Source organism: Heterodontus francisci, chromosome 32, assembly GCF_036365525.1.
Source record: "Heterodontus francisci isolate sHetFra1 chromosome 32, sHetFra1.hap1, whole genome shotgun sequence".
Lineage (NCBI taxonomy): Eukaryota > Metazoa > Chordata > Chondrichthyes > Heterodontiformes > Heterodontidae > Heterodontus > Heterodontus francisci.
The window spans coordinates 5,562,555-5,576,490 of NC_090402.1; the positions used below are offsets into that span (position 1 = coordinate 5,562,555).

The following is a 13,936-nucleotide window of genomic DNA, read 5'->3' on the forward strand; positions in this document are numbered from 1 at the left end:
ATGATGCGGTAGGCTCATTATTCTGTGCTGTGTTTTGAAGAACTACCAGATATTTTGGCTTCAGTAAGTTAAACAAGGCCTCCTTTTTTGCTCTCTTTCTGCTATTGTATTTAATTAAACTTGCTGAGTGTACAGTTATCAACAACTAGTGAGCTAAATGTTTCACAGATTTGAAACATGAAAGTGACAATGAATACTTGCAGCTGGCTGAGTGTGAGTGTTTCTTGTATAAAAGAGTGTTACTCCTTAACTTTCTTATAGCCAGATGACGCAGCGCCAGTTGTTGGGAAATAGGTTTGATGATCATGACTGGATAAAGATTGCCAATATTGACGTAAGTATGTTTAGGATTAATCTGTTTGGTTTAGAGTTTCTCCTTTCCCCATTATTTTCCTCCCTCCTCTGTACCTCCCCATTCTCCGGACCTCTACTGAATGTCATGTTAGCTAGAGAAGTTTCACAGGTACTGGCAACCCTTGGTACCGTTCAGTCTTCAGACTGGACAGCAAGTGCTGACTGGGTACTTTCATTTTAGGAGTTAGTTAAGCACTCAATCCTGTCTTTGATGCCCACACAATTGCTGATCAAGTAGGGGGCACTGGGCATCCCTTAAGGGAGGGGTACCCTGGCTATTTTTCCTTCTTCTTTAGGCCAATTGTGCTGAAATCAACTTGGTCCAGACCAGGGATTGAAGCTGGCACCTTCTGGTCTGAGACAAAATGGGAATCCACTTGCCTACTTACTCTTCTTAATGGTGCATGGGAGGAAGCTCTCGATGCTTTTAAAGTCTCATTGAGAAGCATCAAATATATAGTTTTAAAATCTGTCCACCCCTCCAGCATACTTGCCCCTCCCCCCCCAAAACATAGTCTGGCCCCTCGTGTGCAGCACTGATCTTTTATATGATGGTGACGGAATGCTTGTTTGTACTTGCAGTTTGATGGGAGTCGCAAGGCTGAAGATATTAAAAACCTCTGGCAGAACTCTGAGCACCCGAGTATCAGCAAAGCACAGTGGAGCAATGAAGAGATGGAGAAGCTGATTGAGTTTGCAGAGCAGAACGGCTGTGTGGACTGGGAGTGGATTGCAAGCAAGCTGCAGGTACAGAGGTGATTTTCTCTCCTGCCGGGTCAGTGTCCCACACCAGACAAATGGTCACTTCTCCATGTGCGAGTCTACTGACTGCATTGTTGGGGCAATTCAAAAGCAGGAGGCCTCGCAACCGAGCCTCATCCTGTTCCCCAGGAGGCGATGCGCAGCAGTTGCCACCGTTGAATTCTGGTGGATTTTAGGAACAGGAGTTGGCCATTCAGTTAGATCATGGTTGATCTGTATCTTGACTCTATCCACCCACCTTGTTTCCAAAGCCCTTAATACCTCTAGCACAGAGTCACTGAGGTCAAGTGTAGCATGCCTGCTGTCACACCAGGTGAATTGGTCAACTTGCCCCAGGTCAGGGTTCAAACCTGGGGCTATCCTATCTGGTCGGAGTGAATGGAAGATGTTGGCTGCAGTGGGAGAGTAGTTTGGTCTTCGATTTGTTTGTGGTTTTTTATTAAGCTTGTCATTCTGGAGGTGAAGTGTTCTGTAACTGTGGATAGCTCTTAACTCTCTTTCTGTTGTCAAATGGATTAATTTCACACTTCATTTAATAGAATTAGTGTATTCCCACTTTGCAAATTGTTTCATATTTCATCAGTATTTGAATTTTCATTGGCACTGTGTGTGTCCGTACCTTCCTTCACTCGTCTGCCTAAGTATGAAGATCTATCTGGTCCTACTACACTCACTGGCAGGGCTTTACGTAATGGAGTGCAACAATGAGCAGACTGGACTTTGACCCTAAGGCCGGCTGACCAGTGTACCTGCTGTGATTTCCCACTGGCTCCAGTGGATGCATAAAATTTACCCTGAGCTTCTGACGCTCTGGCAATCCCTATGTCTTGCCCAGGGTCAGACCCATTGATCCAGGATATAAATGTATGGGTTTGAATACTGGGTCGTCTGAAATTGCCTGGGAATTGCAATGGGTTCTGAACCTTCGAATGAAAGGGAGAAGGACTGTCTATACATCAAGCAGCCATTTAAAGATCACCCTCTCAGCTGGAATAGAATGTTAGAGTTGTACGCACAGAAACAGGCCTTTCGGCCCATCCTGTGCATGCCGGCCATCAAGCATCTAACTATTCTAATCCCATTTTCCAGCACTTGGCCCATAACCTTGTATGCTATGACGTTTCAAGTGCTCATCTAAATACTTAAATGTTGTAAGGGTCCCTGCCTCTACCGCCTCTTCAGGCAGTGCGTTCCAGATTCCAACCACCCTCTGGGTGAAAATTGTTTTCCTCAAATCCCCTCTAAACCTCCTGCTCCTTACCTTAAATCTATGCCGCCTGGTTTTTGACACCTTCACTAAGGGAAAATGTTTCTTCCTATCTAACCTATCAATGCCCCTCATAATTTTGTATACCTCAATCATCTCCACCCCCCCCCACAGCCTTCTCTGCTCTAAGTAAAACAAAAAAAACCCTAGCCTATCCAGTCTCTCTTCATAGATGAAATGCTTCAGCCCAGGCAACATCCTGGTGAATCTCCTCTGCACCCTCTCCAGTGCAATCACATCCTTCCTATAGTGTGGTGCCCAGAACTGTACACAGTATTCCAGCTGTGGCCTAACTAGTGTTTTATACAGCTCCATCATAACCTCCCTGCTCTTATATTCTATGCCTCGTCTGATAAAGGCAAGTATCCCATATGTCTTCCTAACCACCTTATCTATCTGTGCTTCTGCCTTCAGTGATCTATGGACAAGAACACCAAGATCCCTCTGACCTTCTGTACTTCCTAGGGTCCTACCATCCGTTGTTTATTCCCTTGACTCGTTAGACCTCCCAAAATGCATCACCTCACACTTCTCAGGGTTAAATTCCATTTGCCACTGCTCTGCCCATCTTACCAGCCCATCTATATCATCCTGTAATCTAAGGATTTCCTCCTCACTATTTACGACACCACCAATTTTCGTATCATCTGCGAACTTACTTAACATACGTCCTATATTCATGTCCAAATCATTAATGTACACGACAAACAGCAAGGATCCCAGCACCGATCCCTGCGGTACACCACTGGTCACAGGCTTCCACTCGCAAAAACAGCCCTCGTCCTTCACCCTCTGCCTCCTGCCTCTAAGCCAATTTTGGATCCAGTTTGCCAAATTACCCTGGATGCCATGGGCTATTACCTTCTTAACCAATCTCCCATGCGGGACCTTATCAAAAGCCTTACTGAAGTCCATGTAGACTACATCAACTGCTTTACCCTCATCTACACATCGAGTCACCGCCTCAAAATTCAATCAAGTTAGTTAGACTCGATCTCCCCCTGACAAAGACATGCTAACTATCCCTGATTAATCCCTGCCTCTCCAATTGGAGATTAATCCTGTCCCTCGGTATTTTTTCCAATATTTTCCCAACCACTGACGTTCGACTCACCAGCCTGTAATTACCTGGTTTATCACTGCTACCCTTCTTGAATAATGGCACCACATTCGCTGTCCTCCAGTCCTCTGGTACCTCACCTGTGGCCAGAAAGGATTTGAAAATTTGTGTCAGAGCCCCTGCTATTTCCTCCCTTGCCTCACATAACAGCCTGGGATACATCTCATCTGGGCCTGGGGATTTATCCACTTTTAAGCCTGCTAAAACAGCTAATACCTCCTCCCTTTCAATGCTAATATGTTCAAGTATATCACAATCCCCCTCCCTGATCTCTAAACCTACATCGTCCTTCTCCATAGTGAACACAGATGAAAAGTAACCATTTAAAACCTCACCTATGTCCTCCGGCTCCACACATCGATTGCCACTTTGGTCCCTAATGAGCCCCACCCTTTCCCTGTTTATCCTCTTGCTCTTAATATACTTATAAAACACCTTAGGATTTTCCTTTATCTTGTTTGTCATGTCCCCTCTTCGCTCTCCTAATTACTTTTTTAGTACCCGCCCCCCCCCCCCCCCCCCCACACTTTCTATACTCCTCTAGTGCCTCCGCTGTTTTCAGCACTCTGAATCTGCCATAAGCCTCCTTTTCTTTCCTGATCCAATCCCTTGACATCCAGGGTTCCCTGGACTTGTTGGTCCTACCCTTCACCTTAAACGGGTACATGTTGGCTCTGAACCCTCACTATTTCCTCTGTGAATGATTCTCACTGATCTGATGTAGACTTTCCGACAAGTAGCTGCTCCCAGTCCACTTTGGCCAGATTCTGCTTTATCATATTGAAATCTGCCTTCCCCCAATTCAGTCGCTTCATTTCCGGCCCGTCTTTGTCCTTTTCTATAACTACTTTAAATCTTAGAGTTATGGTCACTATCCCCAAAATGCTGCCCCACTGACACATCTACCACTTGTCCAGCTTCATTCCCTAGGATTCGGTCCAGTACTGCCCCTTCTCTTGTAGGACTTTCTATGCACTGGCTCAAAAAGCTCTCCTGTTTTAAGAATTCCACCCCCTTTAAACCTTTTACACTAAGACTATCCTAGTTGATATTGGGGAAGTTGAAATCCCCTACTATTATTACCCTATTATTTTTACACCTCTCTGAGATTTGCCTACATATCTGTTCCTCTATCTCTCCCTTACTGTTTGGAGGCCTGTAGTACACTTCCAGCCAAGTGATGACCCCCTTTTTGTTTTTAAGTTCTACCCATACGGCCTCATTTGAGGAACCTTCTAAGATATCATCCCTCTTTACTGCAGTAATTGACTCCTTGATCAATAGTGCAATGCCACCTCCTCTTTTACCCCCTCCCCTGTCACGCCTGAAGATTCTATACCCTGGAATATTGTGCTGCCAGTCCTGCCCCTCCCTCAGCCATGTGTCTGTGATAGCAATAATATCATAATGCCATGTGCTAATCAATGCCCTCAATTCATCTGCCTTACTAGAGTGGTAAGACTCCTTGTATTAAAATAAATGCAATCTAGCCTTGCATTTTTCCCTGCCAAATTAGTTTTAAACCCCCCGCCCCCCCAAAGCACTAGCAAACCTCCCAGCAAGGATGTTGGTCCCATTCCGGTTCAGGTGCAACCCATCCAACTTGTCCAGGTCCCACCTTTGCCAGAAACGGACCCAGTGATCCAGGAAACTAAAGCTCTCCATCCTGCACCATCTCTTCAGCCACGCATTCATCTGCTCTATCCTCCTATTCCTATACTCACTAGAACGTGGCACCGGGAATATTCCAGAGGTCCTGCTTTTTAATCTACCTAGCTCCCTAAATTCTTGTTGCAGGACCTCATCCCTGTTTTTACCTATGTCGTTGGTACCAGTGTATATCACAACCTCTGACTGTTCACCCTCCCCCTTCAGAATATCCTGCAGCCACTCGTGACATCCTTGACCCTAGCACCAGAAAGGCAACATACCATTCTGGAGTCACGTTTGTGGCCACAGAAACACCTATCTATACCCCTTATGATAGAATCCCCTATCACTGTAGCTCTTCCACTCTTTTTCCTTCCCTGTTGTGCAGCAGAGCCATCCGTGTTGCCACGAACTTGGCTGTTGCTGCTTTCCCCTGGGAGGCCATTTCCCCCCCCAACAGTATCCAAAGCGGTATATCTGTTTGAGAGGGGGATGGCCACAGGGGACTCCTGCACTACTTGCCTGTGCCTATTACTCCACCTGGTGGTCACCCATCCCTTTTCTGCCTGTGCAGCCATTACCTGCGGCGTGACCACCTCACTAAACGTGCTATCCACGACGTCCTCAACATCACGGATGCTCCTCAGTGAATCCACCCGCAGCTCCAGCTCTGTAATGCAGATAGCCAGTAGATGCAGCTGGATACACTTCCTGCACACACTGGAAACATCCCTGATTTCCCACATAGCGCAGGAGGAGCAGATCACGGGTGCGAGCTCTCCTGCCATGACTTACTTTTAGATTAATTAGTTACTCCCTTTTAAAAAAAACATACTAATTACACCAGGGACCTTGTTCTACTCCAAACACTACCCACCACAATCTAAATTACACTAATTTAAAAAGAAACTAGTAGTACTCATTTTATCACCTGAGGTCTTTTTTTTAAAAAAAAACAACTTTCCTCTTATTTTTTTTAAGCTATTTAATTGTGTTACCCAGGGAAGGATGGAAAGAAAGACTTGTATTTCCATAATGCCTTCTCACAACTTCTTAAAACATCCCAGAGTGCTTTAAGGAATTATTTTGAAGGGTGGTTGCAGTTATGCAGGCAGCAAGATCCAACATAAACAACTAGTGAATGACCATTAAAACTGTGTTTAGTGGGGGCAGAGTGGGATTTTGGACACTGAAGGTCTGTGCTCTGCTCCCAATAGTGGCAGTGGGATCTTTTATATCCAACTAAGGCAGACGGGGCCTCAGTTTAACATCCCATCCAGAAGACTGCCGGCAGTCCTGCACTCCCACAGTACTGCACCGGCGTGTCAGCCCGGATTGTATTCCAGTCCTGAAGTGGGTCTTGAACCCAGTACCTTGTGACTGTGAGGCAAAAGTTGGAGTCTCAGCTGGCATTCGGGAGGTTGTGTGAATAAATGAAGTAACCACAGAATAAACAAACCCAGCCACGGTTTTAAAAGCGACTTTTAAAAATCTGTTAAAGTTGACTTTTTGTCCTTCTCGCTCTCCTGTTCCTGCTACAGACGAACCGTACTGCTTTCATGTGCCTTCAGAAATACCAGGAGCTTAATAAGGAACTGAGGAAGAAAGAATGGACAGAGGAAGAGGACCAAATGCTGACTGAACTGGTGCACAAAATGAGAGTTGGAAGCTTCATTCCGTACACTAAGAGTGAGTACTCCTTTTGAGTCCGACTTCCCCGAGTCTGCGGATGAACAGCTGTCTGCTCAGCTTTAAAGGCTAAAGTGTGAAGTAGGGTGCGCAGATAGGCTTGTATCCAAGAACGTGACTGGGGTGCTGCTGGGAGAAAGAGTGAAGCTCTCGGTGTAAGGTGATCCTTATGTCGGTTAATTGACAGGGCAGTATAGTGAGAACTCTGCTTTGCATGTTGCCTCCACTAGACATATATGATGCTAATTGTAGAAAGCGGAAAGTATTCCATAGCCCCGCAGTGAGGGTCCTGGCCCCACCCCTCCCCTACTTCTAACCCAAAGGCACAGTCCCCTGTCTCAAAGAACAAAGAACAGTACAGCACAGGAACAGGCCATTCGGCCCTCCAAGCCTGCGCTGATCATGATGCCTGTCTAAACTAAAACCTTCTGCACTTCCAGGGTCCGTATCCCTCTATTCCCATCCTATTCATGTATTTGTCAAGATGCCTCTTAAATGTTGCTATCGTACCTGCTTCCACCACCTCCCCTGGCAGCAAGGTCCAGGCACTCACCATCCTCTGTGTAAAAAAAACTTGTCACGCACTTCCCCTCTAAACTTTGCCCCTTGCACCTTAAACCTATGTCCCCTAGTAACTGACTCTTCCACCCTGGGAAAAAGCTTCTGACGATCCACTCTGTCCATGCCACTCATAACTTTGCAAACCTCTATCATGTCGCCCCTCCACCTCCGTCGTTCCATGAAAACAGTCTGGGTTTATCTAACTTCTCCTCATACATAATACCCTTCAGACCAGGCAACATCCTGGTAAACCTCTTCTGTACCCTCTCCAAAGCCTCCATATCATTCTGGTAGTGTGGCGACCAGAATCGTACGCATGTTAGAGTACACGATAACATAGTGGTAATGTTACTGAAAATCAAACTAGCCACAATACCGTAGAGGAGGAATTCTTGGAGTGTATATGGGATGGTTTTCTGGACCAATACGTTGAGGAACCAACTAGATACAACTAGAACCAATAGGGCGGCGCAGTGGTTAGCACCGCAGCCTCACAGCTCCAGCGACCCGGGTTCAATTCCGGGTACTGCCTGTGTGGAGTTTGTAAGTTCTCCCTGTGTCTGCGTGGGTTTCCTCCGGGTGCTCCGGTTTCCTCCCACATGCCAAAGACTTGCAGGTTGATGGGTAAATTGGCCATTAGAAATTGCCCTTAGTATAGGTAGGTGGTAGGGAAATATATAGAGGGATAGGTGGGGATGTGATAGGAATATGGGATTAGTGTAGGATTAGTGTAAAAACGGGTGGTTGATGGTCGGCACAGACTCGGTGGGCCGAAGGGCCTGTTTCAGTGCTGTATCTCTAAACTAAACTAAACTAAACTAAACTAAACTAAACTAGAGAACAGGCCATCCTAGACTGGGTATCGTGTAATGAAAGAGGAATAATTGACAGTCTCCTGGTGCGAGACCCCTTGGGGACAAGCGGCCATAATATGATAGAATTCTTCATGAAGATGGAGAGTGACGTAGTTGATTCTGAGACAAAGGCCCTGAATCTCAGTAAAGGAAACTACGAAGGTATGAGGCGTGAGTTGACCATGACGGATTGGGAAACGTTACTTAAAGGGATGACGGTGGATGGGCAATGGCAAACATTTAAAGAGCACATGAATGGACTGCAACAATTGTTTATCCGTGTATGGCGCAAAAGTAAAATGGGAAAGGTAGTCAAACCATGGCTTACAAGGGAAATTAGAGATAGCATTAGATCCAAGTAAGAGGCATATAAATTTGCCAGGAAAAACAACAGACCTGAGGATTGGGAGCAGTTTAGAATTCAGCAAAGGAGGACCAAGGGATTGATTAAGAAGGGGAAAATAGAGTACGAGAGCAAGCTTGCGGGGGACATAAAAACTGACTGTAAAAGTTTCTATAGGTATGTGAAGAGAAAAAGATTGGTGAAAACAAATGTAGGTCCCTTACAGTCTGGAACAGGGGAATTTATTTTGGGGAATAAAGAAATGGCTGACCAGCTAAATGCATACATTGGCTCTGTCTTCACAAAGGAGGACACAAATATCATACCAGAAATGTTGGGGAACACAGGGCTTAGTGAGAGAGAGGAACTGAAAGAAATCAGTATTAGTAGAGAAATGGTGTTGGGGAAATTGATGGGATTGAAGGCTGATAAATCCCCAGGGCCTGATGGTATGCATCCCAGAGTACTTAAGGAAGTGGCCCGAGAAATAGTGACTGCATTGGTAGTCATCTTCCAAGATTCTATAGACTCTGGAACAGTTCCTACAGATTGGAGGGTAGCTAATGTAACCCCACTATTTAAAAAGGGAGGTAGAGAGAAAGCAGGGAATTATAGACCAGTCAGCCTGACGTCGGTAATGGGGAAAATTCTAGAGTCCATTATCAAAGATTTTATAGCAGAGTACTTGGAGAACAGTGGTAGAATCGGGCAGAGTCAGCATGGATTTACGAAAGGGAAATCATGCTTGACAAATCTACTAGAATTCTTCGAGGATGTAACTAGTAGAGTTGATGAGAGGGAGCCAGTGGATGTGGTTTATTTGGACTTTCAGAAGGCTTTCGACAAAGTCCCACATAAGAGATTAACATAAGAAATTAAAGTGCACGGGATTGGGGGTAGTGTATTGCGATGGATAGAAAATTGGTTGGCGGACAGAAAACAAAGAGTAGGGATAAATGGGTCTTTTTCCGAATGGCAGGCAGTGACTAGTGGGGTACCGCAGGGATCGGTGCTAGGACCCCAGCTATTCACAATATACATTAATGATTTAGATGAGGAACTAAATGTAATATCTCCAAATTTGCAGATGACACAAAACTGGGTGGGAGGGTGAGTTATGAGGAGGATGCAGAGAGGCTTCAGGGTCATTTGGACAAGTTGAGTGAGTGGGCTAATGCATGGCAGACGCAGTATGTTGTGGATAACCTCACATTTATCGATAAACGTGAGGTTATCCACAACATACTACATCTGCCAAGCATTAGCACACTCACTCAACTTGTCCAAATGACCCTGAAGCCTCTCTGCATCCTCCTCATAACTCACCCTCCCACCCAGTTTTGTGTCATCTGCAAATTTGGAGATATTACATTTAGTTCCCTCATCTAAATCATTAATGTGAGGTTATCCACTTTGGTAGCAAAAACAAGAAGGCAGATTATTATCTGAATGGCTATAAACTGAGAGGGGGGAATATGCAGCGAGACCTGGGTGTTCTCGTACACCGGTCGCTGAAGGTAAGCATGCAGGCGCAACAGGCGATTAAAAAAGGCAAATGGTATGTTGGCTTTCATAGCGAGAGGATTCGAGTACAGGAGCAGGGATGTCTTGCTGCAATTATACAGAGCCTTGGTGAGGCCACACCTGTAATATTGTGTGCATGGTCTCCGTATCTGAGGAAGGATGTTCTTGCTATAGAGGGAGTGCAGCAAAGGTTTACCAGACTGATTCCTGGGATGGTGGGACTGACGTTTGAGGAGAGATTGAATCGGTTAGGATTATATTCGCTGGAGTTCAGAAGATTGAGGGGGGATCTCATAGAAACCTATAAAATTCTAACGGGGTAGATGCAGGAAGGATGTTCCCGGTGGTGGGGGAGTCCAGAACCAGGGGTCATAGTCTAAGGATACATGGTAAACCTTGCAGGACTGAGATGAGGAGAAATGTCTTCACCCAGAGAGTGGTGAACCTGTGGAATTCACTACCACAGAAAGCAGTTGAGGCCCAAACATTGTATGTTTTCAAGAAGGAGTTAGATATAGCTCTTGGGTCTAAAGGGGTCAAAGGGTATGGAGCGAAAGCCGGAATAGGCTACTGAGTTGGAGGATCAGCCATGATCATAATGAATGGTGGAGCAGGCTCGAAGGGCCGAATGGCCTACTCCTGCTCCTATTTTCAATGATTCTATGGACTAATAATCCAGAGGCCCAGGCTAATGCTCCAGGGACATTAGTTCAAATCCCACCACCTCTGCTGGGGGAATTTAAATCCAATTAGTTAATAACTCTGGACTAAAATGTTAGTCTCGTTAATAATCGTGAAACTACTGGATTGTCATTAAAAAGCCCTTCTGGTTTGTTAATGTCGTTCAGGGAAGGAAATATGCCATCCTTGCCTGGTCTGGCCTCTATTTGACTCCAGATCCACAGCAATACAGTTAACTTTTAACTGTCCTCTGAAATAGGCTAGCAAGGCACTCGGTTGCAGCAAACTGCTACAAACTAAAGCACTGTGGGTCTACCTACACCACATGGACTGCAGCGGTTCAAGAAGGCAGCTCACCACCACCTTCTCAAGGGCAATTGGGGATGGGCAATAAAAGCTGGCCTTGCCAGTGACACTTACAACCGAAGAACAAATAGAAATTTTCCCCTCAAACTTGAATGTGAGTCCAGATAGCCAGTATTGGTAGGAAATCCAACCACGGAGACTATCATAGGCCAAACCTGATCCTGCTTCTGGCACCCATGCACTGGATGGTGATCGGGAGCAGGAATGCTTGCATTTCCACCCAGTGCCCTGAAAGCTATCTGCACTCCCTGCACGTTCGCAACCCCTGAGCATTCAGCAGAACTTCAGTTGGTAAGTCAGCATATACACGAGCTATGTTTTTGGTTCCTTTTGGATCTGCTGCCAAGGAAACTTCTTGCCTGCTGGATGACCGTGAGCTGCAACCAAATGGTTTGTTATTTGAGGGTCAGCTCCATCGCTGCATTCCCACTGTGCCAGACACACAGTCTGTGGGCCACCTGCTCACGTCTTTTGGCAAAAAGGTTGGCCTATGGGCCCCAGTGATCTGATCTGAGTTGTTCAGACGTGAAAGATCCCAGGTTCTGAATCATATGCCCTCAACCAGTGTGGCCTCGGGACTCTGTGCTCTTCGGTCCAGTGTGTCCTCAGGGCTCTGTGTCCTTTGGTCTGGGAGGCAATATCATCCAGAGTTTCCATTCCTAAGGTGCTTGCTGGCCAACTGAGGATTCTGTGCATTAGGATTTTCCCTTGATAGCTCAGTGGGTAAATATCCTGCCCGCTGGCTGCTACTGGCACCTAAAGACCTGCAAGGTCCCCAGTTCAATCCCCGGCCTGTGATAAGTTAGTTTATCTCTACTGGTGCACCACTTAGGAGAGACTGCAAATGAACTGGGCTATGGAGAGGAAAGTCAGCTGCAGTTCCTGGTCCTGATCGCTAGCCACAAACCTCTGGTAGACCTGAATCAGGGTGAGCTATAACATTTCTCAAGGTCAGATAGACTGCCAATATTCATTGGGCTTTCACCTGAAGTGTGGACACAGTGGGTGCCTTTGATTTATTTATGAATTCTTGGATGTGGGCATTGCTGGCAAGGCCAGCATTTACTGCCATCCCCAACTGCCCTTTGAGAAGGTGGTAGGTAATGAGCTGCCACCTTGAACTTCTGCAGTTTGGATGTACATACTCCCACAGTGCTATAAAGGAGGGAGTTCCAGGACTGTGACCCATTGAGAATGACCTCCAGCACGCATCAGTGTCATCAGGGGAAATGGGGCAAGTAAACTATGTATCCCATTGTGCACCAAAAGGAGCATGTACCCAAATAACTTCAGCCTTTTGATGGGAACTATTCCCTAGCGCAGATTAGAGGATCTTGATATGAATGGTGCATATGGATAAGATCCAGAAATTTAAGACTCATATGGTTTGTCATTGCAGTTGCATATTTTATGGAGGGGCGAAATGGTAGCCAGCTGTTGTACCGCTGGTCAAAGACGCTGGATCCCACACTGAAGAGGGGGCCTTGGACACCAGCAGAAGATGAGGTAGGTTATTTCTGGCTGTTGGCCATTTCTCTCTTTTTTTTTTTCCCCTGCCCTTTTCCCCTGCCACCCCCTGCCCAAAAACCAGGTACCAAAACAAGGCAGAGGCCATGGATCACCAGGCAGCAGCACCTTGTGATTGAGTTGTGGTAGAATGTGACAGCAGGCTGTACTGACTCATCCTCTTCTATTAACCTTGGGACCACCCCCACCTCTGCTTATTTTTTCCCCACCTCTCTTCCTTCCCAAAGGCATGATTACAGCAGCTTCCTTCCAATATCGGATCAGCTGTGATCGTATTGAATGGCAGAGCAGGCTCGAGAAGCCATATTGCCTACTGCTCCTGTTTTGTATGTTCTTATGTAGTGCCTCGCAACTGAACCCAGCCCTGTGCTAACCTGAAAGCTACATTGAGGATGGCAATGGGGAGGAGTAGCCCTTCCTGCTTCAATCTGTTCCCTCTTCCCACCAAAGTCCGTGAATGCTGATCACTGGTATCTGGTAATTTCAGGTCTATGGGACTGGGTGATGCAGTTGCTTTTGCTGCCATCAGCTGGATCTTTCCTTTAATATCTCCACACCTTAATCCATGTGGATGAAAAGACAAAGGGAATCCTTCACTTTGTATTTGAAGCTATATAATCCAAAAGCAGCAAGGTAATATTGATCAGCTTTGGACACCATTAAATGAAGGGTATAAAAACAATAGGAAAGGCACATCTTGGATTCTCTAGATGATTACATTGGGTGAAGGGTAGTGTGATGAAGAGAGACTTCAGGTTTGGGCCGTCTTTCACTGGAGTTGAGGATTAAGGGGCTGATGCAGTGAAGGTCTTTAAGATGATTTGTTTTCCAGCTGCTTCTGAAGGCAGTGGCGAAATATGGAACTCGGGACTGGTTCAAGATCCAGGAAGACGTCCCTGGAAGGATTGATGCTCAGTGCAGAGGCAGGTGTGTGGTTTTTATTTTTGCAGGGCAGCAGGAGGCAAGGGAGGGGGAAATCATCCCAGGTCACAGATTCTGATTACTATCCTGTGGGTCTCAGCACATCATTTGACAGTCCATTCCTCCCCACCCAACATTGACATTCCAGCAGAGTCTACCGGATGGGGATTGGGAGTGGTGCAGAGCATTGACACTTCCTGTCATCTCCCACTCTTATCCCCCCGTCCACCCACCACCCTATAAATGTCCAGAGGCACTGAAGCCAATTGCATCCCCTCTGCCAGTCGGTGCTAATCAATGATATCTGCACAGGCCGG

General features: G+C 46.2%; 1 protein-coding gene across 2 annotated transcripts in view; it reads left to right on the plus strand.

The window, feature by feature from the left end:
* The window catches only part of snapc4 (small nuclear RNA activating complex, polypeptide 4), a 75,060-nt gene that overhangs the window by 25,931 nt on the left and 35,193 nt on the right, over positions 1 to 13,936 (plus strand). For both annotated transcript variants that reach the window (XM_068012066.1, XM_068012067.1), the window contains 5 exons: positions 262 to 334; positions 937 to 1,101; positions 6,695 to 6,842; positions 12,571 to 12,677; positions 13,531 to 13,625. In XM_068012066.1, coding sequence (XP_067868167.1) covers positions 262 to 334; positions 937 to 1,101; positions 6,695 to 6,842; positions 12,571 to 12,677; positions 13,531 to 13,625 — 588 coding nt within the window. The remainder of the gene's footprint in view (positions 1 to 261; positions 335 to 936; positions 1,102 to 6,694; positions 6,843 to 12,570; positions 12,678 to 13,530; positions 13,626 to 13,936) is intronic.